Below are 26,309 nucleotides of genomic sequence, written 5' to 3'. Positions count from 1 at the left end.
ACACTACAAAAGGCCAGAAAGAAATTCTTTAGATTCTGTGGACTACAGGGTCTTTGTCACAGTCAACATGGCTATCAGTGTGAAAGACGTTACGATGGCAGACTAACAAACAGTGATGGCTGTGTCCCAGTAAGACACTCTGCACTGGCCAATTTCCTGACTGCTGGCTTTGGGTATGGCCAATATTCATAAAATTCTGTATTTGAAAATAACGTGTTTTTTTGTTTTGTTTTGTTTTGTTTTTGAGACAGGGTTTCTCTGTGTAGCCCTGGAACTCACTTTGTAAACCAGGCTGGCCTTGAACTCCTAAATCCGCCTGCCTCTGCCTCCTAAGTGCTGGGATTAAAGGCATGCGCTATCATGTAGCCACCAGTTGTGTTCTTGCTTCACCATTCTGTACTCAGTCCATTAGAATATGCTCAGTCAATTGTGCTGTGCGTGTGTGCTCTGTAAACGGAATGCTTACAACCCACCGTGACCATCCATTTATCCCCTTTACTTTGTAGCTAGGTTAACAGGCACATGCTAATTTTTGCCCTTTATTCCACATCAACCCAAACTCGTGCCATTGTGAAGTGATCCTCACTGGCTCGAGGGAGAATTTATACCGTGAGTGAAGTTTAATGAAGCTGTGTTAGTTTTCTTGTTGGGCTTTGCTTTCTGTCTTTTTTTTTTTTTTAAGATTACATTATTTACAAACTAATGGAAATCCGTTTGTTCTCTCCTTCCAACCTGTGGGTCCCGGGGGAATGAACTCAAGTAGTCAGGCTTGGTGGTAGGTGATTTTACCCACTGAGCCATCTGGCTAGCTGTATTTATCTTCAATCTTTCTGTGGTTCTTATGTTTTTATTCGGTTCCTTATCAACAGTGCAAAGCACACATTTTAAGTCTTAGCCTCTTAGAGGTCAGAGTGAATGAAAACATTTGCTGAAGAGTCAGGCAGTGAGAGAACTATTTGCTGTTATGACAACTGGGACATATTTGATGAATAGGCTTTGGTCAGAAGCAGCGCATCTTTGCAAAGTATCACAATTTCCCACTATGGATTTTGACTGGGTTTCTGACAGACACTCAGTAATTCCACAATAGCTCATTTGGTTCTCTATGCTTGTGTTAACTAGTCCCCTGCAGCAGTGGCAGTGAGGCAGTAAGAAATCATCAGGACAAGCATGTGGCTTGTCCCCTCAGGTCATGGCTTGTCCTCCCCTATACTCCCTGAGTGTCCGCAGGCACTGGGGTTGGCTTTCCTGCTGTTTCACATCCCAGACTTCAGGGCAACTGGGGCCGAGCTCATGACTCAACATTCAACCAACTGCCACAAAACTGGCACCAGGCAGGAGGCTCAAAGTGCCCTTATCTCTGCACCCCATTCCCTGCTTCCCATGTCCCTGGCCCCTTACATAGGAGTGCATGCCTTTTATTCCAAGGCTACTGTGATTCACAGGAGAGATGGTTTCTTGGATGTCTCTAGGATCCACAGACAAACTAAGCTACCATACAAAACCTTTGTTGATTTTGGAAACAGGGTCTTATGTAGACCAGGTTGTCTTCAAAACTAAGTATGTGGCCGAGGTTGGCTTTGAATTCTTGATCCTCCCATCTCTACCTCCTGTATGCTGGGATCAAGGGCATGGAGCACTTCACCACATGTATTCTGGGCTGGAGTCAGAACCCCAAGGCCTGTGTGTATGCTAGGCAAGCATTCTACCAATGAGATTCATGGTGAGCCCATTTTTGTCAATTTTAACAGAGCCCAGAAGACAGACACGGCAGCTGACTTGTGGCTGTTTAAGAAACCCCGCAGGGCATACCTAAAGCTATAGTGATGAGGCACGGAGGACACAGCCACAGCTCCAACCCCCTTCTGACCACATACTAACCCCTGCCCGCCACACACAGGGCACATCTGATTATGCACTCAGTGGGTGGAGGCACTGGCTGCCAAGCCTGATGACCCAAGCTCAATTCCCAACACTCACGTAATGGAAGGAGGGACTGAGCAAGCAATTGGCTGGTGTGGACTTACCACCCCAACAACAGAAAAGGAACTTAAGGGAAAAAAAGGCAGGTTTCATTCTCAACAACACAGACTGTTGCAGATAAGAAAGCTGACCCACACTTTCATTTTCTTTATTTTTCATTGATACCGTATGGATACAAAGTTTCTAGAAAGCTACAAAATGTCTACCACTTTATCAAGAAGGCATCAAAATGTGTCACTTTGCAAAGACATGAAAACACCTGCAGGAACTGACACAAAAATAGCATTTTTAGAGTGATGAAATAATTGCACTTAACTGTCATGGGTATTAAAGTTATCACACATATGTACCGCGAAAGCTAGAATACATTTGTTTTTTTGTTTTTTTTTTTACAAAGCACTTTATAAAAAAATTCTCTGCACACAAACCCTATAATTTTCATATAACTATCATACTAAAGATAAATTCACTTTAAAGCCAACACTTAGAACATTTTTTTAAACAGAAAGGTACCAGTACCTAGACACAAACGTTAATGAGTACGAGAATACTGTACTGCCGGGAGGTTTAGCCAAATGCCTTTTGAAAGTTTCTGCAAACAGTTTAAGAAAACATGAGCCACCTCACCCTCTTCTCCACAATCTCCCCCAAGAGGAACCCAGTCACCCTCTAGAGGCTCAGGTTCCAGCCCAGTCCCAGCAGCAGTACAGTATCAAAAGAGCCACTGACCAGATGAAATGCTTACGCCACAAGCCCATCCTATACACTTTACACGAGACAACAGAGAAGCCATGAAGTCGCTTAGAATCCGAAGGAACACACGTGGCAAAAACCAATTTACATAAAATTTGAGCATATCAAAGAAGTAAAGGCTTTTCAGGTTTTTTAAATGTTACAAAAAGATTTTTTTTTGTCATTTTTCAGGCACGTACTATTTTTGTTTTTACTGTTTTTTTTCCCTTGTCTGAAGTCATAAGCCCACTGAAAAAGGCCTAGAGAAGTTGGTCTTTCAAGGAGGTAACAGGAGATGTACATCCTTTTGTTCTTTTTTTTAAAGAAGTGCAGTTAATAATCTATTTTACACATTGAAACTAATCACAGAAAACAATTAATTTGAAAAATAAAAACACAAAACTCATAGACAGGTTTTCTAACATGATGGATGTGTGGATTCTGCCCACCTCTTTCAGAGAGAGAAGAGACAAAATGTCCGTAGTAAGAACCGACAAGGGCCAGGCTGAGCAAGGCTGGGTATGACAGGTCTAGTGGGACCTGACCCCATGGTCGTGAACGAATTGGGTGCAAGACACACACACAAAGGCTGCTTTTATCTAAAATGATGTAGTGTGGGCCACGGGACCCAATGCAGATTCACAGAGAAAACAAGTTACGGCTTAGGAAGGAACAATAAATACAGATATCTCATCTTAGTTAATGGTGCGTGACTTCAGTGAGGCCTACCCTTTGCAACACAGTAAATTTAAAATACAAAAACCTTCATTTTAAAAGATATAAGCAAAGAGCTCAGGAGAGAAAACTACTGCAAACGAGACAGCAATGACTAGAGAGAGGCACGAGAGAACACACATTTGACTAAGTTCTTCAAGTTGTGGTGTGTCCCTGCCAGGGGTTGGGGGGGAATACACAAGAGCAAACCACTAACTCTAACCTGCACTGAGAAATTATCCTTTCCATTTGATAGTTATTTTTTCTTTGAAAAAACAAAACAAAAAACCAAAAACTGGACTTTTATACATACCCACAACTTGGGGTGGATACAAATCACGTGGGCAATTTCAGAGCCCGGAGCGGCTATTCCTTAGACACCAGGGAGGGGCGGAGAGAAGAGTGTGTGGTAGTGTTTTGAGGCTAACTTTCAGAGTTGTCTGTCATTACTTTTACACTTACATCAGCAAAGGAAGAAAAACAAAACAAAACAAAACACCTATTTTTTTTTCTTGGCTTCTTTTTGCCTCCTTTGTTCTTTCTCCTTACAGTATGGGGTTTCCAGATTAAAAAAAAAAAGGTTTTACTCTAAGCTGACACACACTTTAAAGAGTTGGCTGAGGGCTAGAATGTCCTTGAAAATGCCGAGTTGCAAATGGTGTGCTCTTCGCAAGTCCCTCACAGCACATTCGGACATCCAGAGCCAGCAAAACAGCCCAGAGACACTTCAACTGCAATGACCCTAATGAACCCATTTTTAATTTTTGTTCTGCACTGTCATCTCAATGCGAGGCTTCCAACAACCAAACGTGTAGGCAGGCAAGTGCACACTGTCGTTCCAGTGGATGAGTCTCCACAGTCTGGACATGGACACAGTGGGGGAAGGCAGAGCCATGGTGTCTGCCCACTGGCCGGGATTCGGTGCTTGCGCATAAGTTCCTTCCCAGGGATGCAGAGCCGGGTGATGAGTTGGTGGACATGCCGGGAGAGGCGGCATACACAGACACAAGAGTTCGCAGGGCTCCCCGCTGCCACACTGCTGTACAGGACAGTGGTGGTGGGGTTCCCCATTGGCAGGCAGACTCACAGCAGGCAGGGACCACACGTTGCTCGGTGCTCTCATGAATACAAGCCTGCGGTTGGTTATTCATCCCGGTTAACCAAAGGCATTATGGTGATCTCGAAATATTTTTGGTCTCTCTACAAATTGTCGTTATTATGGTGGCACTTTCTAAGCTGGAATCTCGAGCCAAAGGCACTTTCAAGCTGGAGTGCAGAAGATTCACAAATAGCTAAGTATTTGGTCATGGATTGAAAAAGGCATCAATGAAAAGTACAATTCGCTCTTCATAGCAAGCTGCGGAGGTGCAGCCTTTAGTTTTGGTATGGATACGTTCGTGAGAGCATGGTCAAAGAATCGACTTGGGTTCTGATTCAGGTTGTTTGAAACCAAGTCATCAGCTTCCTATAGAGCTGGATTTAAAAACGGGCTTTTGAAACACAAATGAGAAGGATTTTGGCTTGTCCTGCTTCTGATACGGGGCCAATTAGCAAGTGGGCACCCAGAACAGGCTGAGAAAAGGCTGGCGGCTACAAGGTAGTACTAAGGCACGGCTTTTCTGGGAGGCTTTGGCAGCTGTGAACTGAAAACTATGAAAAGTAACAGTAGTAAGAGAAATGCTTCCAGCTTACAAAAGGGCTCACGGTTCCCAGGCAGCCTGTCACACTGACACCCTGCGATGTGACTTCTCTAAGATTTAAGGCTTTTCAGAAATGACACGTGCAGGGCTTAGCCACAGAAACATCAACATAGAAGAGGCCAGGAACTCAAGCATCCTAATGTCACAGGTGAGGACACCAACACACAGGTATTCTACCCTTCCATGGGACGCCAGAGCATATACAAAATTATACAAATTACAGGTACCTGGTTTGTAAAACTGACCATCAGGTGACTTCAATAACATGTGGTTGTATAAAAATGATGGCTAACGCCACTGTGGTATCGAAGCCGAAAGAAGACCTGGATCTAAAAGTCCTCTGAAGAATTTTAACACCAAGGGTTTTCTTTTGGCTGGTGTGTGGACAGGACATTGCTGCTGGGATGTATGGTAAATAGAAATTTGACTCAGAGCCTGCGGCTGGAGAACTGTCCTCTGAGGAAACAAAAGGCGCTTGCTTCAGCCTCGCCATCATCTACTTGTGGTTCCCCAGACAGCTCTAGGGGATCCGAACTGACTCTGTCCATGCATTCTCAGGGGTCACTTAAGCACAGAGCACCAAGGAAAGATGGCTTCGACCCAGGCGAGGCCAAAGATGGAAGAGAAGCCCTCACCCTTGTCCTGTGACTAAATAGCTGGGAGCCTGGACCAGACACCTCTCATCCCTTCAAGATGAAGCGGGATAGACTGTGCTCTCTTTTCGTTTGAGTATGAGGCACCTTCTGGAACAGATCCAGATCTGCTTCGTCCCTAAAGATGGAAGAGATAGGACAGACAGCATGGAGCATGAGGCGGACAGCAGAAACAGTGTCGAGGAGACAGACCCTATCTGGAAAAGGATGAGGAGGAGGCGGGGGGGAGGGGGGGGCTTGTGAGAAAGAACCAGGTGGGGGAGGGGACTATCTTTTTAAACCCTGGGAAAGAGTAGGCTGTAAGTCAAATCAGAAATGCTCTTTAAAGAGGAGTCAGATGGCTACAGGGAGGCTGCTGGCCAGCGGTCCCCAGCTTTCCCAGGCAAGAGAGAAAGAGCTGCAGGAAAGAGATGGTGGCTGTGCAGGAGAGGCCTCTAACAGAGGAAAGGATGCTGCTGAAGAATCCTGCCACTTCCTTCTTCTTGACCTTGAAAAACTGAGGGATTGGGGGCGGGGGGTTGGGGTGTGGTGTGGGGGGGTCATAGACGAGATTTCATGGATCGGAGAAAAACTGGCTATCAATATGCTAATGTGACCAGTAAGAGAAAGGGCAGCCATTTTCAATTAAGGCTGAACCTTACACAACTCAGGGCAACGAGCTGTGAGAATTGTGGAAGTGGCTAGGAATCCTCAATCCTCTGACGAAGCACAGGGTACGGCCAATTAACTGGTCCAGAATGTTGCTGGCCTCCAGGTAGCTGGACTCTGGGCATCCCAGGACATGTTCTGAAGAAGTTTTGGGTGGATTTTTATGTCTCTTTCATTGGAAAGATGGCCTTTACACTATGTAGTGGCTAAGCAAGATGTCCAGGATAGATCTGTCCCAGTCACTGTGAGACAGCTCTGGGGAGGGAACGGTGAGGGCAGGGTTCAGCAATGGTGTCCTAAGCTTTAGGAAGCTGAGAAGAGGGAAGAAGGAGCCAGGGATTAGAGACTGGGATGAGAGGTTAGAACATGACCTCCCGCCCCAAACCCAGGCTTTCACTTGGGAAATAAAAGCAACTCTGGGATAACTGGGTCACTGATTAAGACAGGGAAACTCTACAAGATTTACAGATCTTATAGCTACCAGCGCTGAAGACAGAGCAGAGACCGTAAGAACAGGATGTGGGGTGGGGTGTATGGAACAAAACAGCGTCATCTGGACATGACAGGGCCACTGTATTCATAAACTCCGGCAACCGTGAGAGCTGGCTGGTTGACACTGCAAGGCTGAGGGGCTCCTGAGAGTGGATGGGTCTAGGGGAAGAGAACTCAGTTTAAAAGTGTGGTTCCTGGCAGGCTTGACCATGTTCCAATGGATGTCCCCACACCTATGAGTATATGGGCAGCACAAATTGGCCACGGTGGGTGTGCTGGCTAGTTTTATGTCAACTTAACACAAGCTATAGTCATCTCAGAAAAGGGAACCTCAATTGAGAAAACATCTCCATAAGAAATGGCTGTAGGGCATTTTCTTAATCAGTGATGGGGAGGGGGCAGGGAAAGCCCATTGTGCACGGCGCCATCCATAGGCTGATAGTCCTGGATTCTATAAGAAAGCAGGCTGAGCAAGCCATGAGGAGAAAGCCAGTAAGTAGCACTCCTTCATGGTCTCTGTATCAACTTGTAGTCTCAGGTTCCTGCCCTGACTGCCTTCAGTGATGGGCTAGGATGTGGAAATATAAGTCCACTTTATTCCCCAACTTGCTTTTGGGCATTGTTAACATCATAGCAATATAACTGTAACTGAGACTAAGGTTATTTTCTTTTTAAAGGCAAAAAAGAATGAGAAGTTGGGAGGGGTGGAGATATGGGTGTGGTGTAAAAATAAGAAGGTGGGGGAAGAGTGTGGGCGGGGGTTAGTATACATTAAAGAGTTTTATAGCTGGTTTAAGAGCAAAAAGTAAGTCAGGTCATCCACCGCCCCCCCCAGCTCCTACTGCCCAGAAAGGCATTAGGAAGAAGAGGACAGTGGGGCAGCCGACACACCACCCTGACTCTGTGACATCTTTGCCAGCCCACTGCCAACCACTATCCTCTAGCTGGTACTTGGGAGGTAAATCCCCAGAGCCTTAGTGGTACAGAGGAGAAGCTCTACTCCTGAGTGACAGACCCCTCCCCCATCCCATTCTGAGATGACAGATAGCCACAGGAGATCATTTGTACCCATTCATTCATATCTTCCTGGTCTCAAGACACAGGGGTTTCCTCCTGAATAAGGCCATAGGAGATCAAAGGTAAAGAACCCTCCCTAACAGGGTTGTCTAAAAGATTAATAAGTAATGTCACATCCAGGAGACATCTTTAAATACCTGGTCTGCAGACAGATAAAGGTGAGAAACTCAGGGTAGCCATTCCTTTGAGGGCTGGCTTAGAAACAGGGAACCTAGGCTGTTCTCCTGAGGAGAACCAGTGCCCCATTGGCTTTACATAAGGGAGGCACATTGCAAATGGAAACATCTTGCACATTCTTCTCTGGTCTTCCCAGGGATGAGGGATGCTGCTAGGAGAAGACAGAGTCAATCCAATGTGCTTCTTTTAACTACATGCCAGCGGCATCCACCCACTGAGGACCAAAGATGCTGAATATGATATAAGCAGTCAGAGCTGATGCTGGGGCAAAGAGGTGCGTGTGTCTCCTGGATATAGCAGATGTAGAATTTTGATAAAGATTTTAGATAAAGAATTTTGCCTTAGTGCAAAAAACAAGCCATGCTTTTTGCTTTTTTAAAGTAAAAAGTTTGTACCATTTCTATTATGTTTACATATTCCTAACAGTTGTGTGTGTGTGTGTGCACATTTGTATGTGCTCACACATGTGAGTGTGTGTAATGAAACTGTTACTTTCCTCTTATCTTCCCTGGGAAGTGGAGGGTTAACCTTTCTTGCTTCCCCAGTGAAAAAGCACTTAGGGAAGTAACCCGAGGCTGGCCACATCAGACCAACTCTGCAGGGCAATGCTTTGGAATATTCTCTTGGTAAGAGAATGAGGGAATCTGCTTGAAAAGATGAGGGGGAGAGAGAGAGAGACAGAGAGAGAGAGAGAGAGAGAGAGAGAGAGAGAGAGAGAGAGAGAGAGAGAGAGAATGAATATATGTGTAAAGTGCCACTGAGGCTTATGGAAAGATGCCCTTAGAGAAAATACATCCATGTCTATAATGCAGAGAGGCAATGAGCAACTAGCAAATTGACAAGAAACAGGAGCTCAGAGAGCTGAATGTCCACATGCGCAAGAACACAGAGCTAGAGCCACAGATGCTTCCTATGCACGCTGGGTTACCAGCAACAATCTATCCACAGGCTGGCCAGGAAGCTTGTGACAGTGACATTCTGGGGAGCAGAGACACCAAGCCTGATGAGCCTTCTGCTTGCTCGGTTGATGACAAGTTTCTTCCAGCCACAGGACTCTGCATCCTTTGCAACTCAACAGTGCAGTATTCATGCCAATTTTTAAATTTGCTATTAAATTTCAGTGGTTCAAACGTGAACTCGTCTCTGTAAAAAATTTGGTTGACCATATAAAATGTAACTGCACACACAAGACTATAACGTTGTAAGCTTAGACTTGTCTCAGTATTACCTACTTATTGCAAAAAGAGCCATCTTTTCTTTTTCATTAAATAATGAATTATCACATTAGTACAATACAATTTTACATTTTTAAATATACTATATATGTTAAGGGTGAGGGGTGATGTCTTCCTCCTTTGTGACACCTGTTTCAAGAGTTTAATGAATTAGGGTATTAGTTTTAACCTTGGGGGCTGGGGGAAGGTATAAATTTGTCTCATTAGGATAGTTCAACCAAGCATGTCTTAAGGCTATAGTTTAACATTTGGTTTTAAAAAGAAAGAAAGATTTCATTTAAAAAATAATTTAGTGAATTACATTCTTCCATAACTTCCATCCTAATTAGTTACAAAGATAAGTCTAAAGAATCTTAGTTTTCCTGTACTAATTTACATTTACATTTAAAGATTAATTTTACTTGTATCTTAAAACAAGAATTTTATGTTGGAAAAACACAAAAAGAACTAAATACATTTGTATAAAGGCAGTCAATGCCCCGTGGCCAATCCTCTGTCTCAGTATTTTCTACCACAACAGGAAACAGGGCTGCAGAGAGGCTTAGCTTAGGCTGGTAAGATTCACCTTCCCCAAGGAATTGTGGGTTGCAGATCTGAGGAATACACAAAAAACTGCATCACAACTTCACAGCTACAATGATAGCATGAACACATGGAAAAAAAAAATAAGTTCACTCGAACAGGATTAGAAAGGTCAGGGTGGGACCTGGGGGGCCAGGGTAGCACCCTGTGCGGTGAGGTTTACAGTCAGTCGTTCGATAATGGAGAGTGTGTGTGTGCACATATGTGTGTGTATATACAGATATCTCTCTATATAAATAACCAGGTTCAGTCCTTCACAAGCCTGTAGATATGGTGCTGTGCTCCGTGTTCGCTATTCGAGACTTCAAATACACAGGCCATGCAGAGCAGAGTTTCTTGTGTATCCCTGTTTGTTACCACCTGTTTAAAAAAAAAAAAAGGTGTATGCATCATCACCCCTCATAAATGACATGGTCAATCTGTGCCACATTCAGAAGGTTACAAGTCTCACTAGAACCCCACACACCCCACCTGCTCTCCGCTGACATAGGCTGTACCTCTCACACGGGTTAGGAAATACCCATCCATTGCCCTCGTGGGTTTCACTCCCTCACGTCTATCGTCTTAGCCTCTTTCAGATCAGAACTCTGGCTCTCCTCCTTACCCTGGCCACAGGCCCCCCGCTACCTCAGAAGGAGCATTCTGAAGGATAATCTGACCAAATGAACCTCACAATGCTTCAATGATTCTCTGTGACTTTCATGTTCAAAACCGTTTTGAGCTTGAGTGCCTTATCTAGCTTGTCAAGGGCCTAATTTCCCCTCTGCAATGGTCTGTTTCACCCACCTAAGTTTCTCTTGCCTCCAAGCGCCCAAGCTCAGGGCCCCTGACTGAAAAGAATAAAGGCTCACTTCTGATTTTCTCCATGGAGTTCTGTGATTCACACAGACTGATCTTTTTCAGTATTCAGCTCCTCCAGTAAACTGGAAGAACTGAGACCATGCCTTCTGGTTAGCCAGTTCAGGCATGGTACGCCATGCTCTATCATCTGCTGAGTGCACAAACCTTAGGACGACCACCAATGCTGTGTGCCCACTATGCATGGACTGCAGTATGTGCACTTTACTTAGTAAAGTGGTGGCTAGCAGCTGCTTAGCACAGACCTCACAACTCTGTGACTGGTTGCTATTGTTCCCCACGGCAAAGAGGAGGCTGAGACGACATCTGCTCGAGACTCATCAGCTCAAAGCTGCCACCTCACCTTTAGGTCTTCCCTGCCTCTGAGCGAGGTCATATCACCTCAGCACTATGCCCATCTCTGTGAGACACTGGTGATAATTTTATTTTCCATTCATTACTAGATGAATGTCTGTCTCCCTCATCTGACCTTATGATGGCTGCCCACTCAGCCAGTCCATCGAAGTATTCCTAGCACCTGATACCCATGCATGCGCTCAGGAAAAAAGTCTTACTTGCCTGGTCAATATGAAAAACGTCTGCTTAGCCTTCAACATACATACCTTCCTGAGAATCCCACATCACCTATCTCAGGACTCCAATGGTGTCTCATTCAGAAATATTCAACAATTTCAATGACTGTGTATCATAATCTGCTCATTTTCTTCTTTGACTCAAAGGCCATACATAAGTTACCATGGCACACTATGAATGTAGAATCACTTCCTGTCAGCCAATGCTATAGCCATGGTGTAACTGAGGGAATGTAAAGATTCTCACTGGTCAGCTTAGAGCGGAAGAATACAGATTTGAGTGATCCATGTATCAGTGGAGACAGCTATGGAGACTTTAAAGCTTCAGTTCAAGATTTCTGACTTCATGACTCAATCTGTGTTGACCACCATGACCTTGACTTATAGGGATTCCTTAACCACAAAAGTGACACTGCAGCTCATGGTACGACTTTGACAGTAACATTTACAAAGCGTCTTTGTATCTACCATAAGGCTTGCGATTTTTCAGACACATCCATTTTCTTGTAAATCCATTATGTCTGTCTGTCTGTCTGTCTGTCTAGACTGAAGATTTAAAAACCCAGGGCCTCATGGGGGTAGTCCAAGTTCTCTACCACTGTGTATCCCTGAGCTACTTTTCATTTTGCTTTAAAATATTTTATTTGATTTTACCTTCTATGTGTGAGTATTTGCCTACGTGTGTATGTGTAACATATAACTGGCACCCTTAGCAGCCAGAAAAAGTTGTTAGAGTCCCTAGAACTGGAGTTACAGATGGCTGTAAGATATCGCTTAGGCAACTGTAAGAGCAAGTGCTCTTAACTGTCAAGCCAGCTCTCTAGCCCCATCTTTTCATGATTTATTTTAAGACACTAAAATGCCTAGGCTGGCCTTGAACAGTCTGTAGCCTAGGCAGACTTTGAAATGTGCAATCCTCCCACCCTGGCTTCCTGGGCAGATGAGATTACAGGCCTATACCACTAGGCCCAGCAAGACAGTAGGCACACTTGGCTAATGATTCACCGTTGTCCTTCCCAGCTCTGCTTGGGGCTCTCACTGCTACTATGTGTTCAGTTCAATCCCAATGCAACAGGATGCAACCAGAGAGCCTAGACTACCAGCCATCCAGAACTTAAATTGCCCTGATGACCAACTTTTACTTAGCAAAGTGGTGGCTAGCAGCTGCTAACAAGAGCTAGAAAGTACAATTTTTCCTGTCCATCAATTGGATGTTTTCATTTTTGGAATTCTGAGGTCTGCACTTTTCTAAGGTATGATATTATCTCTAACAAACCTTTCTTGGAAATTATTAGTTGCTTATACCAGAATAGTTTTGTTAACTGTTTAACGACACTTTGCTGTTGTTTTGAGAAGGGCTTCCTAAAGCCTCGCTTGGCCTTGAACTCCTGATCCTCCTGCTCTGTTTGCCAAATGCAGGGATTATATATATGTTCCATTACGACTGGCTTTAATGACACATTTGAACCAAACCCAGTAAGGTCCAGGATGGTGGAAGTCATATGTCCCACAGGCATGTTGCTGACAGGTACCTGGGCTCTCTGAGAATTAGGGGCCTGGCTGTGACATCTCAGGGCCACATTTAATTCACCTAGGCTCTCTGAGGCAGAGTCCAGACTGGTTCTATCACAATTCTCAACCTGCAGTCAGACAGAGCTAGAGTTGAAATTCCTGCTAAGAGAGGTGGGTGGCTACTTCCTAAAAATTCAAGTCACTGACATAGTTTTAAAATCTAGAAAAGAATCCCGAGTGTTAAGGCCTCCATTTGTGTGTGTGTGTGTGTGTGTGTGTGTTTAGGCTGGAGGTATAATCTCTATCTAAATACCGAGCACACCGACTAGGCTAGGCTGGCCTCCAGGGAATGAGCTACCCGTCCCCACCTCCCCATTGCTGGGCACTAGAGGCAGTGCCATGAGGCCTGGCCTTTTGTGGGGCAGAGAAACAGTCCTCAGTCCTCATGCTTGTGTCACAAGGTCCTTACTGACTGAACCAAACTCCCTAGTTCCCACACACTAGGACTGCGGCAGAGTACAGTTCTGAGACAGATACCTGCTCCCTGCCACTGCTCACTCTACAAACTGCCCATCTTCCACCAAAAGGGTACTGGTGACTATTAAAGATAGGAGTTTCCCCCAGACTTCCAGGCTTTCAGCTTCAGGAGCACACAGGCACAGTTGAGATTACACTAAGATTCTCTCTCTAGAGAAAGTCAAACTTGTATGCAAAATCCATCCTGGAATGCTGCTCTTAGGTCTGAGCTCTGAGATGCCAGTCCCTGATGGCAGTGACCCCAAATTCTGGCTATGCCATGACTACTTAGGTTGCTAGGTTTGCAGGGCAAGCCACCTGAGCCACTTCACCTGCCTTGTCTGAAGAGAGGTTTTCACTATGTAGTCCAGCCTACCGGTAGTCTCCTGATCCCCCTGCCTCAGCTCCTAAATATGGGGACTACAGGCATGTACTCCCACATAAGGCTTAAATCAGAGTCCGTATTGCTTGCTTGCTTCCTTCCTTTCTTTCATGAATGGGAAGGGATAGGTGGAAAGGAGCCGTTCAAACCAAACCAAGACAGTATACACCTGACTGAGAGTCCACATAGCAGGTAAGGGGTTCTCTGGATAAACACTCAGGCTCCGCATTCTAGCAAAGCAGAAATGTGGCCGCCTTCAGAGGCTGTAGGACCACGGGGCGCCCTTGCCAGCCCCTCAGGAGAACTGCGCTCACTGCAGTTTACTTTGGCATCCCGACCTTCAAGTTTACTCGAGAACTATTTTCTTCTTTAAAAAGCCCTATAGAACCCATTACCGAATATTTTATGAACATATTTTGAGGATGAAAACTTCTGACTCTGGCCACTGATAGAGCATCATGGTATCAGAACTTGTTGAGCACCAGATACCCAAGCATCCTTGCTGAAAATATGGCTTCCTCCCCACCCACCTTTGCACTGTCCCTAAAAAGCCTCAGCACAGGCTCTAAGCATAACGCCAACCAGAGAGAGACAAACATTACCAATAATATGGTGAAGTTTTCCAAAACACTGTTCATCATATATTTCTCTGGTAGGTGTTTGAGCTTGTGGATGAAGTTGATCATATATTCACACATTGGCGAGCGGTTTATTCGGTACACGAATCGACCATTCTCGAACCTCGCATACTCCGTCTGTGAGGAGAAAGAGGGTTGAGTATTTTTCTAGTTCCAAACAGAGAACGGCTGCTTTTGAAAGCATGAACTTTTCAACATGAATCATCTATTGATAAGCTCTGTCATTTCTGCCAATTACCAAATCAAAACCAAACCCTACCTCTAAATCTACAGCCAGGCACAGAATCTATTATTTATTATTCTGCAAGTTTAAACAATGTTGTAAAGGGTGATCTTTAAAGCATTTGATAAATCCTTCCAGTAAACATGTGTGTGTGTTGAAACAGAAGGGGGTGCTGAGCACAGTGAGTGGAGGCCACAGAGTGACCACTATACCTTAATACACAGAGAACTCAAAAACCTTAAGGGAGGAACCACTGCGGTTAAACTGGAGAATCTGCCATGTTGGATTCTGAAGACAGGTCTTCTTTCAAGACAGATCTCTCTATGCCGCCCTTGACAGCCTAGAACTAGCTACTTAGACTAGGCTGGCCTTGACTTACTGGGACTAAAGACACGCACCACCCGTGCACAGGTCTGTAGAAAGACCTTTGGTATAGATCTTTAAATCAGGTTCCCAAACCCAAAGCCCAACTATTCTAGAAACTAGACTCTAGAAATATGAATCCAATGCAAATCATAAAATATTCAGAATTCAACAAGGAGCAAACAGATAAGATAAAAACCACACAATTCTATCAAAATATAAGACAGAAATACAAATAAATTTATATTAATAACATATCATTTTAAATATAACTATAGTGTTTACACCATCTATTTTTCTTTACATTAAATAAAGTGCACATCCTTTGGAAATAGGAAGGCTGGCCCCTAGCTTAGCAAAGACAGAAAAAGAATAGTAAGAACAACTTGTAGCATCTGACCCCAGAACCTAGTTATAAAATCAGAGCCCAGAAGCTCCAAGGATTAACTGGAATGTTACAGAGAAAATTCAGCTGGAAAAACTAACTACTTAACAAGTATATCTATTTGCACTTGTACTTTGTACATAGTGCATGTATGTCACTGCATGTGTGTGGAGGCAGGATTTGGTTCTTTCTCTCCTTTCCACCATGTGGGCACCAGAAATTGAACTCAGAATATTAGGCTTATCAGCAAGTACCTTACCCGCTGAGCCATCCTGCAGTCCCCGCCCTCCCCCCATCCCTCTTTTAATCCTAACTTTGTGCTCCTGCTAGTTTGTCAGGGCAGCCAAACCCCACACTCCAATTTAAACTATCCTTAGTGCTCAGGATTCCCAACTGATGTCTCTTAAGTCTACTCTAGTATCTCTAATTATCCCCTATTTGTCCCTTGGAAAGGTACTGTTGGTTACTGCTGCTGGCAGGCATAAAGAGTGTGACCTCTGGCTCTCCCTCCTCTTTAAGCTTTAATATGCAGTTACTAAATTCTATTTAAAACCTCTTACTGGAGTCCCTCGGAAGCCATTTCAGGAGAGCGCATGACCCCTGTTAAATTCACCATCAACTCAACCCACCCGTATCCTTCCTGCCATTTTAACTTCAGTCTTGCATGGCTGTGCTCAGGAGGCTGCAAGGCAGCCTGCACCCCCAGAGCTCTGCCTAAGCTCTTAAACCCTCCCTTTCCTGCCGGGCATGCTCTAGGCTTGACTGGGAAGGTGGAGTCTCGCCACAGGCAAGTTAGGTTCCTGGACAGAGAGTCCAGAACTGCAGCAAATAAAACCTCATTCTTCAGGTGGTGGCAGTGAGGCAGAAGACACTGGAGAATCAGGCAGGTGACCAGACTGCCACCTACAAAAGCAACTAACCCTGTTAAGACAAACAGGTTTGTAAGACTTTGCAAGCTGAATGTGGGTATTTCCTAACACAGGATGGAATGCCTTGCTTTTCTGTTATCTGTTGTGAGACAGGACTCTAGTGAGTAGCCCAGGCTGGCCTAGAACTCAGGAGGCTCCTGTCTCACCCTCCCAAGTGCTGGGACTACAGGCATAGACTGAAATTTAAACTAGAAACAGTTAAAATGAAAACAGTAAAAACAAAATAAAACAAAATAAAAACCAACCAACCAAAAAAACAAAAATCCCTACCTACCCCGCCCCCCCAAAAGCAACAGTATCAAACACAAGGTATCAGGTTTCAGAAAGGGGGGGGGGTTACTGCTACCTGTATCATTACCCACAATGCCTGCGGCTAGGAAGTGGAGAAGCATCCTGGTCCAGAAGCCCTGCCAGAACCCCTAGGGGGGCTCTCACCAGAGAGACCAGTACTGGCCAGCTGGGCGGGCCTTCCCTCAGAGGCGGCTAGGCTAGCACAGAGCATCCAGCCTGAACTCAGCGGCTGCCCAAGCACTTTTACCTTTACCTTTATGATCTTTACCATGCAACCAGGAAAAGGTATACATGGGGGAGACAGGAGGCCTGCCAAGGCCCTTGCCAACTGCAGAGCCACAGGCTACCCAGACGACTTTCTCAACTAGGCCAACTTACCTCTACTTTTTCTACTACTTGTTTCCCAAAGGAGCACACTTTGGTGGAACAGGTAACTGTCATGTTCTCAGAACTCTCATACTGACTGCTCACACCATAAAAGGCCCCGGCGTCGTCTTGGATATTGCAGTTTAAGTCCGCCTGTAGGAAGGAAGCAGGGGCAGGTTATTTTCTCATCCTAGGCTCACTGTGGCAAAGGGCCAGGTTGGTAAGCCATCGAGCAGCTAAGCAGTGGGGAAGAGAGAGCTGCCTCTCTACCAATACCAGCTTGATGGGAAGCCACTTCCTTCCCGGGAGGGGCTCCAGTTGCTAGGTAGCCAAAGATGACTTTAAACTCCAGTCTCCACCTCTTAAGTTCTTACAGGAATGTGCTACCTACCATATTCAGTTCCCAGATCCCAAGGGTTGAACCCAGCCAGGGCCTCATGCATGCTAGACAAGCACCGTACCCACTGAGCCCTGCGGTGGTTGGTACACACCTGGGAAGTCTTCCCTTGAGAGACATGCTACCAGGAAGCATTCAGCCTGACTTGCTTGCATTCAGAACTGAAACAGGTATGTACCCTTGTAATGAAAATTCTAAAGTTTCTAAAATGTACAGAAAGTAGAGCTTGAAATAACTGTGCACTCTGCCAATCTCGCGAGAGACTCAAAAACAAAACAAAAATGAATGAACAATGAAAACACAAGTCCCTGCAGCTGACTCGTCACTGCTACAAAGATGATTACCACATCCAGGGCAGAAAGGCTTCCTACTAATGACCACCCTACAAAGATGTTACATCACAGCTACTCATGTAACACATTCTTATGAATGGCCTACACGATGTGAGGCAGCACCTGGCTACCAGCTAATGTGGGAGCCGATCACAGCGGAAAGGCTATGTAGTCAAAGAGTAAGCATCACAGCAAGGGATGATGGGAGGTCTTAGATGCACAGTGAAAGGAAGTCTTCCCAACTCAGGAGCTCATGCAGGAACAGGAGATGAGGAGGTACTCAGACACAGCTCAGGCTGTGGAGGGCTAAAAAAAAAAGGGAAAGTTGTATTTTGGAGCAAATGGGAGGCCCTAGAAAATTCTAGTCCCAGGAATCAAGATTAAAGCAGGGCTTCAGAGCGCAATGTCTGTGTGGCACGGTGCCACTGTGGAAGATCATGGCCATGGGTGTATGCTACTGCTGTGGTCAGACTGTGGTGGACATGCAAGTCCCACAGCAAGTGTTAGGATGGGGAGCTTTGGGGATGTGATTAGGAGTCTGTCCTGTAAATGAATGGACAGTCACAGAAAAGAACCATGCCCTCCACAACAAGAGGCCTTCCCAGATTCTGTTATCTGGACCACGGACCTTGGACCTTCCAGTCTACAGAATTCAAGCGATAAGTCTGGTCCTTTCTATCCAGAGTTCTGAGCACACTGTATAAGAACAGCATCAGAGAAGCAGGTATCAACCAGTTGTTGCTCTGTAACAACTCAATAATACATACATGCCTGGGCAGGAAAGGAGGTTTCCAAATTATTTTTCCTTAGTTTCAGCTTCAGAAAGTCCTACCTTTAAAGAGGAATAACTGTAAGCAGAACATGCCTAGAACCCCATACCGAGGAGACAGAGGCAGGAGGATCACTGTAAGTTCAAGGCCAGCCTACACCACATAGTAAGTCGCAAACTAACCAAAGCTATATAGTGAGATCAAGTTGGGGATGAGGAAGAAAAGATAGCGGGGCTGGTGAGATGGCTCAGTGGTTAAGAGCACCAACTGCTCTTCCAAAGGTCCTGAGTTCAAATCCCAGTAACCACATGGTGGCTCACAACCATCCGTAACGAAATCTGATGCTCTCTTCTGGAGTTTCTGAAGACAGCTACAGTGTACTTACATTAAATGAATGAATGAATGAATAAATAAATAAATATTTTAAAAAAAAAGATAGCAATAACAAGAGGGGGTATGCTCAAAGGGACTATAAAAGAATGATGCGACGTGGTCTTCTACATCAAACAACCTAGTGCATTTGTGTTACTCTGAAAGACACAGTGAAACAAGCAGGTGTTTTGGAATAAGGAGTGCAGGAAAACTGGGGAGATGAAGACTGGCTGGGAGGATGGAGGACTGATGGGACAGTAACTACTTAAAATACCTGTGATAACTTGTCAGTGTACATCACCTTCTGAAAATATTAACAGTAATGGTTTGACACCAGCAAAGCTGATGACAGCAGCGTTCAGGGTTCACACTTCCATCCCTGTGAGCTGAAGGCAAAGTTGCTGCCCCTGGTGGCTGCAAATCTAGATCCCATAACAAGAGTGACCTGGGTGTTCTATTTCTTTACTCCCAGTGTTCACTGGTACTCTATTTCAGTCAAACTCTAAATTAGAGAGGGAGAGGACAGAAGTGGCTGAGCCTGCCCTTCATCCTCACCATCACTAAGCAGCTGCCATTCACTTATAGGTCTGTTGAAGGAGACCAATGGATAAAGCTGTACCTGGGGTACCACTTGTTCAAGCTAGAGCTACAATGTAGCAAGCTCAGACAGTTCCAAGCTGTTATAAACTTAACTCCGGGAAAGAACCTGTAATGCATTTGTGCGTTTTGCTGAAGCTAATAACATTGGTTATGCATGCTAATTTAAAGCATATATGTGCTGTGTATATAAAATAAGCTTCCAATTTATCATTTCCTTTATTAGGAATTAGGCAAACAATCTGGAGGGAGGGTATTAGTAGGATTACTTAGAACCATGTGCACATGGAAATAAAAAGAAGATTTTTTTCATTACCCTCCCCCTAAAAATACGGCTTCTGCCGTTGTCAATTCCCCACAGACAGGCAACCCTCTTAGCTTAAGCCTGCACCAGATCACACTCATTTGCACATTGCCCTGCATCACTGCTGTGTCTTAGGACTTCAGATAATGCTGGTGAGCTTTCATAGGGAGTGGGTCATCTACCATATACTGATCCTCAGAAATGAAGGTGTTGGTGAGCTGTGGTGGAACAGCCATGCAATCCCAGCATTACAGAGGAATGCTGCAGCAAGTCTGAGGCCAGCTTGGTCTACAGTCAATTCAAGGCCAGCCAGAGATACATAATGAGATCTAGTATCCCCTGAGGGGAAAGAAACTTAGTTACTAAAGGTCTAGAGGAGCTGGGTGGTGGTGGTGGTACACGCCTTTAAACTCAGCACTCTGGGAGGCAGAGACAGGTGGATCTCTGGGTGTTTGAGGCCAATGTGGTTTATAGAAAGACAGCTAGGGCTACACAGAGAAACCCTGTCTGGAAAAACCAAAAACGGTCTGGAGAGATGGCTCAGCAGTTAAAGGCTAAAAGCACCAGCTGCTTTTCCAGAGGTCTTGGGCTTGATTCTCAGCACTCATATGGTGGCTTACAACTGAACTGTCTGCACTTCTGGTTCCAAAGGATCTGATGCCCTATTCTTGCCTCCTTGAGTACCAGGTACTCATGTGATACATAAATAAATACCATAAGAGTGGACACCAGCAAAACACCCAGACACAATCAATCGATCGATCTAAATTTGAAAAATAAAGAAAGCTTGAAGGTGCTGGGACTTAAGTTCGGTTGGTAGAGTGCTCACCTAACATGCACTGGACAGGAACTGAGCGCTTATGAGGTGGAGACAGAAAAATCAAAGTTCAAGGTCATCTTCTGTTAAATGGTGCCTCTGAGGCCAGTCTGAGAGGTATGTGATGCCATCTCAAACAAAACCAAACACACTTCAAGAAATGGCTTACACAGTGTCTACCCTGGTGCTTTGTTCTTCTGGCATTTTATCTGTGACTTTCAGCCATGGGATTTTGCATAGTTTCATCCATGTTGCTTCAGCAACATACTGAGAGAACCTCAAATTGGATTTGTGATTTCAGAGCTTAGATTTTAAAAGGTTTGCCCAGCGGGTGGCAAGTCACCTAATCTCAGGGGACATCAGAACTGCTTTACAAAAACTATCTTTGCACATGAAAAATAATTCTGCAGTCACCAGTTATAACACGGATGCTCTTTAGAATATTCTAGAAGGTTCTGATGGCGTTAGAACTATTCTAGAAAGAAACATAAGTCGGCTAACTCCCCAAGAGCAAGGTAACCTAAGAAAGAAGGGAAGCAACGAAGTAGACATCTGTAATGAGTCTGAGGCTCACAGAAACCCACTACTTACCCTGATTAAGTCAAGGATGACCTTGAACTTTGGACTCTTGGTTGACTTCCCCACAACCAAAGGCTAAAACCACCCAACTCATGGAATTCTGAAGGCAAGAAGATAAGGGAGAAAAAAATATGCTCCCAGCTTTTTACCTGACCACAGAGTATTTTCTAAAAGCAAATAAACACAAAAAAACACAAGAAACAGCAAAAGAAACTCACTTTTCTTGCTGCACACCAGACTTAAAATGCATCCCACTCCCTGGTTAGTTGAACAGGTTTACTGTGGAACAGGCTCTGAACAGGGAGGGGTAAGCAGCCCAAGGTGGCAGCCCTTCTGAGAGACCCACTCAGTTGCCCTAAGGATGAAATTCAGAGTTCAACTTTTTTTTCTCCATGTAGAAGCCCCTTTCCCAGTCCCCTGGCCCAAGACACCCAATGTCTAAGTGTTTATACACATTTCTTCAATATCACTGCTGGATGCAGTCAATGGTCTCATTCATTAGTTCCTTTTCTGTCCCATGCGCTTCTTACCGATGCCACAACAAACTGTTGTCTTAGTTAGGGTTTCTATTGCTGCAACAAAACACTATGACCAACAAGCAAGTTGGGGAGAAAAGGGTTTTATTCATCTTACACTTCCACATTGCTGTTTATCACCAAAGGAAGCCAGGACAGGAACTTTCACATGGCAGGAACCTGGAGTCAGGAGCTGATACAGATGCCACAGAGGGCTGCTGCTTACTGGCTTGATTCCCCTGGCTTGTTCAGACTGCTTTCTTCTAGAACCCAGGGCCAGCAGTCCAGGAATGTTACCATCCACAGGCAGTCAGAAACCCTGCTGGATCTTACTGGGCTAAAACCAAGGTATGGACTAGCCAGGCTGTCTCTCGTTGGAGACGTTGAAGGAAATCTGAATCTTAGTCTGTTCTAGTGTCCAGGGTCACTCAAATCCCTCCTCTGTAGCTCTTGGTTCCAGTCCTTCTGTTCCTTCTCCATCACTCTTCCCAGAGGGTTGCACTGGACTCAGGTGGTAAATATAAGCTATCCTCCCATCTGAACCTTAGCCCCTTCCTGCGCCTCGTGAGTAGTGTGACATAGTCACAGACCCCTTAGATACAGGCATGGCACTCCTTGGGACAGCACGACTCTGCCTAGCACAGTTGCTGACAAAGCAGACATAAAGGCTGTTAAGAAAAAAGCTTCTGCTTCAGTCAAGTGGATGGAACCTCTGGCCTGGCTGGTGACCTAACACTGCTGGGCATGGACAAGGACCTGGCTAAGGGGCTGCCCTTCTGGAAGATGGCACGACTCCTAGGAAAGGCTTCACCTAAAGCCATGCTAAAGAGAAAGGAGTAATAATTGGTGCTTTAATGATACATTATACTTTTCTCCCACAGTTCCTGCCCCTAAGGCAGCCGAAGACTGGGACCACAACTGTAGGGCTCCAGGACCCCGCCCACTTTCCTGAATTACTGAGAAAAGCCTAATCTTTCCTTTCCTCCTTCCGAACCAAGCATGCTTCCTCGGGTTTCCTTACGCTTTCTCTGAAGCCCTTCGGTCTGACCTTCATAGCAGTTTAACTGAAGTGGCATGGCAAGCAGTGCTGGCATTTGCAGTTTGTCTGCCCTGTGGACTTCTTTATAAACTCTAAAGCAACTGTCTTCTCACTCCCTTTGGGTCCATCCTTAAATTCTTTTATTAATGACACTAAGAGCTCCAGAACTGTTTCCCCGGATCACTGCTTCTGGTAGCTTCCATCAGAATCTCCAGGTGCTGGAGGGCAATTCAGACCCTCTCTTCAGTTTCGCTGAGTTCTCCTAGTCTCTCCCAGTCTCTCCAGCAGGCTCTATCCTAGGCTCAAATTACAAATCTATTTTCGTTAAGCCTCCCCCGGTGTTAGATTCTCTTCTATCTAGTCCAGATATTCCAGGAGCCACTTCACCTGTCACTGCCTCGTCTCTGTCATCAGAACAATGGCACGGGCAGCGAGACCTCGCATGTCTCATCTTTACCAGAGAGAGTGACATGAACAACTGCTGTGGAGCAGTGGGGACTGGAGCACAGCAATGCACATGCAAGCTGCAAGCTGCAAGCTGCTGTATTGATGAAGCACCGGCCACTACTTCTTTTAACTCCACAACCAAAACACTGACCAGGACAGAGCCTCAAGTCCTATCTACAGACACCTTCCCCAGTACAATCAATAAACATGATGATGGCCATCAATTCAGTCCACATGGGTGCAAATAGCAGGCTGGCTTTTTCCCAGGTAAACAAAGCAGGATGCTTCCCTGGTTTGTGAGTTCCATGACACATCTGGCATATAAGGTGTAACTACTCAGACAGATACAAACCCACCACTCTCCACAAGTCATGAGCAGAGACACATTATGGAATTTCCTCCAGAAACCAACAAAAAAGAAGTTACTAACACGCTGAGTGGATTAAAGGCTCCAAGATCTGTTTGTAGGCAAGTTCTGGAAAGCAGGGTAGGGGCAGAGGCAGGTGTCAAAGGCAGGTCAAACAAACAAAAATATACCAACAAAAATATACCGCTGGGGCTGGGGATGTAACCCAGTCGGGAGAGTGCTCGACTACTATGCATGAGGATTTAGGTTTAGTCTTTTGCCTTCATAAACCAGGAATGTTGGCACATGCCTATAATCTACACATGGGATGCAAAAGCAAGAGGATCAGGAGTTCAAAGCCAGCCTTTGCTACATGAGACACTTAAGGCATGGCTTCTCCTCATTGTCCTCTTATTCAATATACCTATTTATTCAAAGCTATGGTTCACTGTTCAATTTCATGGATTAGGGGTTGGGGGGGAGACCTGTGCTTTGGGGCAAACATGAAAAATGCAATTATCAGTCCAGTGTGGTAGTCCATGCCTTTAATCCCAGCTCCTGGGAGGCAGAGGCAAGTGGATCTCTGTGAGTTCAAGGCCAGCCTGGTTTACAAAGAGAGTTCCAGGACAGTCAGACTGTTACACTGAGAAACCCTGTCTTGGGTAGGGAGAAAAAAAAAATCTTTAAAATGAAGCCTGGTCTAGGTGTGTGGGATCCAGACCCTGAAGAGGGGACAGGGCAAAGGGCCAAGGACAGAGAAACTGTCCCTGCAAACCCTGTGGCCTCTGGAGAACTGGCTACAAGGGAGCTGACAGCCCACATAGAAAGGACACTTGGCGGTGTCACAGGCTAACAAGGCAAAGCTTGCTGGGTGAGTAAGGAGAGAACCCCTAAGGTAAAGACATAAAGGGGCAGGGGCAGCCTGTGGACATACCCTTCCAACTTATCTCCCTTCATTTTTGAGTGTGCAGAGGGCTGGGCAGGAATTATGAGGTTATAGAAATGAAAACCATCCAGGACTGTCCTTGACAAGAGCCAGTGTAATGGGAACTGATGGATGGGCCGTTTTCAAACCACCACTTTGAATCTCCCCTCTGCATCCTCTCTGAGCCATGATCAAAGGACCAAGATTTCAAATTGTGAAGCAATTTTTTCCCAATGGCAGCATCTGGCTGCTTGGCAGGCGGCACCAGGAGCTGGGCCTTGCTGTGGGCGGCTGTCCAGGCCTGCCACATGGTGAGGCTAGGCCAGGCAGGGCACGCCTTGCGGGCTTTGCAGCTGCTCCCACAGGCGCCAAAGGACAATTGCTCTGCACAGGGCAAAGGGGCCCTGAGAGACTGAGCTTAACTAGGGAGCGAGGGGGTAGGTTTGGAGAGAGCTGGCAGCCCCAGAGCCCTCCCACACTGCTTCATTTGCATGCCCACCCCACAGGATTCAGGGGTCTGGGCAGGGGAGGCCTGCGTTGTGCTGGACACCGCTCCAGTTAGACAGCCTGCCTATGGGGACAGGGAAGGAAGGGGCTGCCAGCAGGGAAGTGGGCCCCTGAGTGCAGCCATTCACTGGAGTCTGTGTGCCCTGACACAACACCACTGAAGCAGAGGCCACAGCTGTTTTAAATAAGAATAACAGGAATAAACTCAGCCAGCCTAGCTCTTCAACTTACTTCCCACTAATTATGGCATATATTTACATCCACAAAATAGACGATTTTTAAAAACACCACCGGGACCCTTTATTGTGCAGACTGCACACCCCCATTTGAATTTCATAAACATTCAGTACTTCAAAGAATCTTAAAAGCTTGCTCTAATTACAATAAGCCTCGTCTGAAAAGGCTGTCTGTTTGCATTGCAAATTTCCCACCAATGCAAGTATTCATTTACAAAAATGCAATTAATATTACCCACACAACTCCAGGTAAGGACCCACTGTAGGCTTCAGGCTGGAACTGTCATAGACTCAAGGTCTTAGCCCTACCAACTAAGTCTCTGTTCAGACTGCTTGCTTTCCAACTGAGCCAGGTAATGAAGTCCTGGGCGTCCAGCGGAGGTGGCCTGACCTTACCTAGTTCATCAGTGTACAAAGAATGCTGCCACTTTCCCAGGTTGTTGCTTATTTAAGAGGGACATTCCATCCATGAAATGTCCCTCTTAAATAAGCAACAACCACCAGGCAACCAATCACACACAGTGAAATAACAGCTGTACGTGAATAAGCTATAGGTTACCCAGTGAAACCTGCATGGCAGATACACATCACCAGTACTTTGGTACACAAGCGTTCCAGTGATCTCATAGACACTAGCTCTGGGATTTAAATTTAAATGGGAAGGCCTCAGTGTTAGTTACTCCCCCAATAATTCTACTAATGCTAATGAGTCATCTTTACTAAAAAGAACAAAAACTAAGACATATCCTCAAATGCTGACTGCTGTAAGAAAATGTCCTAATTGTATACAAATACTGTATCCATCCATGTACAACCCTCAGACTGGGTTGACAGGTAACTGGGCCTAGAGTCTGTCTCACATTTTATATCGTATTCTTTTATCTTCTTGAATTACTTGTAACTAACTTGTATTACTTTCAAAAGATTATAATTTTTATTCTTTTCCTGACTGTGTGCATGCACGACTGCGTACATGAGTGCAGGTGTACAGGGAAGCCAGGGGTGTTTGATCTGTGGGAGCTGGAGCTACGGGTGGTGCTGAGTCACCGACTGGGTGTTGGGATCTGAACTCTGGTTCTCTGGAGAAGCAGTTCATGC

General features: G+C 45.4%; 1 protein-coding gene across 3 annotated transcripts in view; it reads right to left on the bottom strand.

Moving 5' to 3' along the window:
* Nucleotides 1–2,115: 2,115 nt before the first annotated feature.
* Tead1 (TEA domain family member 1) overlaps nucleotides 2,116–26,309 on the bottom strand; it is a 227,429-nt gene continuing 203,235 nt past the window's right edge. For all 3 annotated transcript variants that reach the window (NM_001166584.2, NM_009346.4, NM_001166585.2), the window contains 3 exons: nucleotides 17,041–17,181; nucleotides 14,436–14,588; nucleotides 2,116–10,353 (listed from right to left, as the gene is read on the bottom strand). In NM_001166584.2, the coding sequence (NP_001160056.2) occupies nucleotides 10,240–10,353; nucleotides 14,436–14,588; nucleotides 17,041–17,181 (408 nt within the window). In that variant the 3' untranslated portion in view covers nucleotides 2,116–10,239. The remainder of the gene's footprint in view (nucleotides 10,354–14,435; nucleotides 14,589–17,040; nucleotides 17,182–26,309) is intronic.

The sequence above is a fragment of the Mus musculus genome, chromosome 7 (genome assembly GCF_000001635.26).
Source record: "Mus musculus strain C57BL/6J chromosome 7, GRCm38.p6 C57BL/6J".
Lineage (NCBI taxonomy): Eukaryota > Metazoa > Chordata > Mammalia > Rodentia > Muridae > Mus > Mus musculus.
Note: the sequence above shows the minus strand (reverse complement) of the source record. Positions and strands in the feature narration are given on the sequence as shown.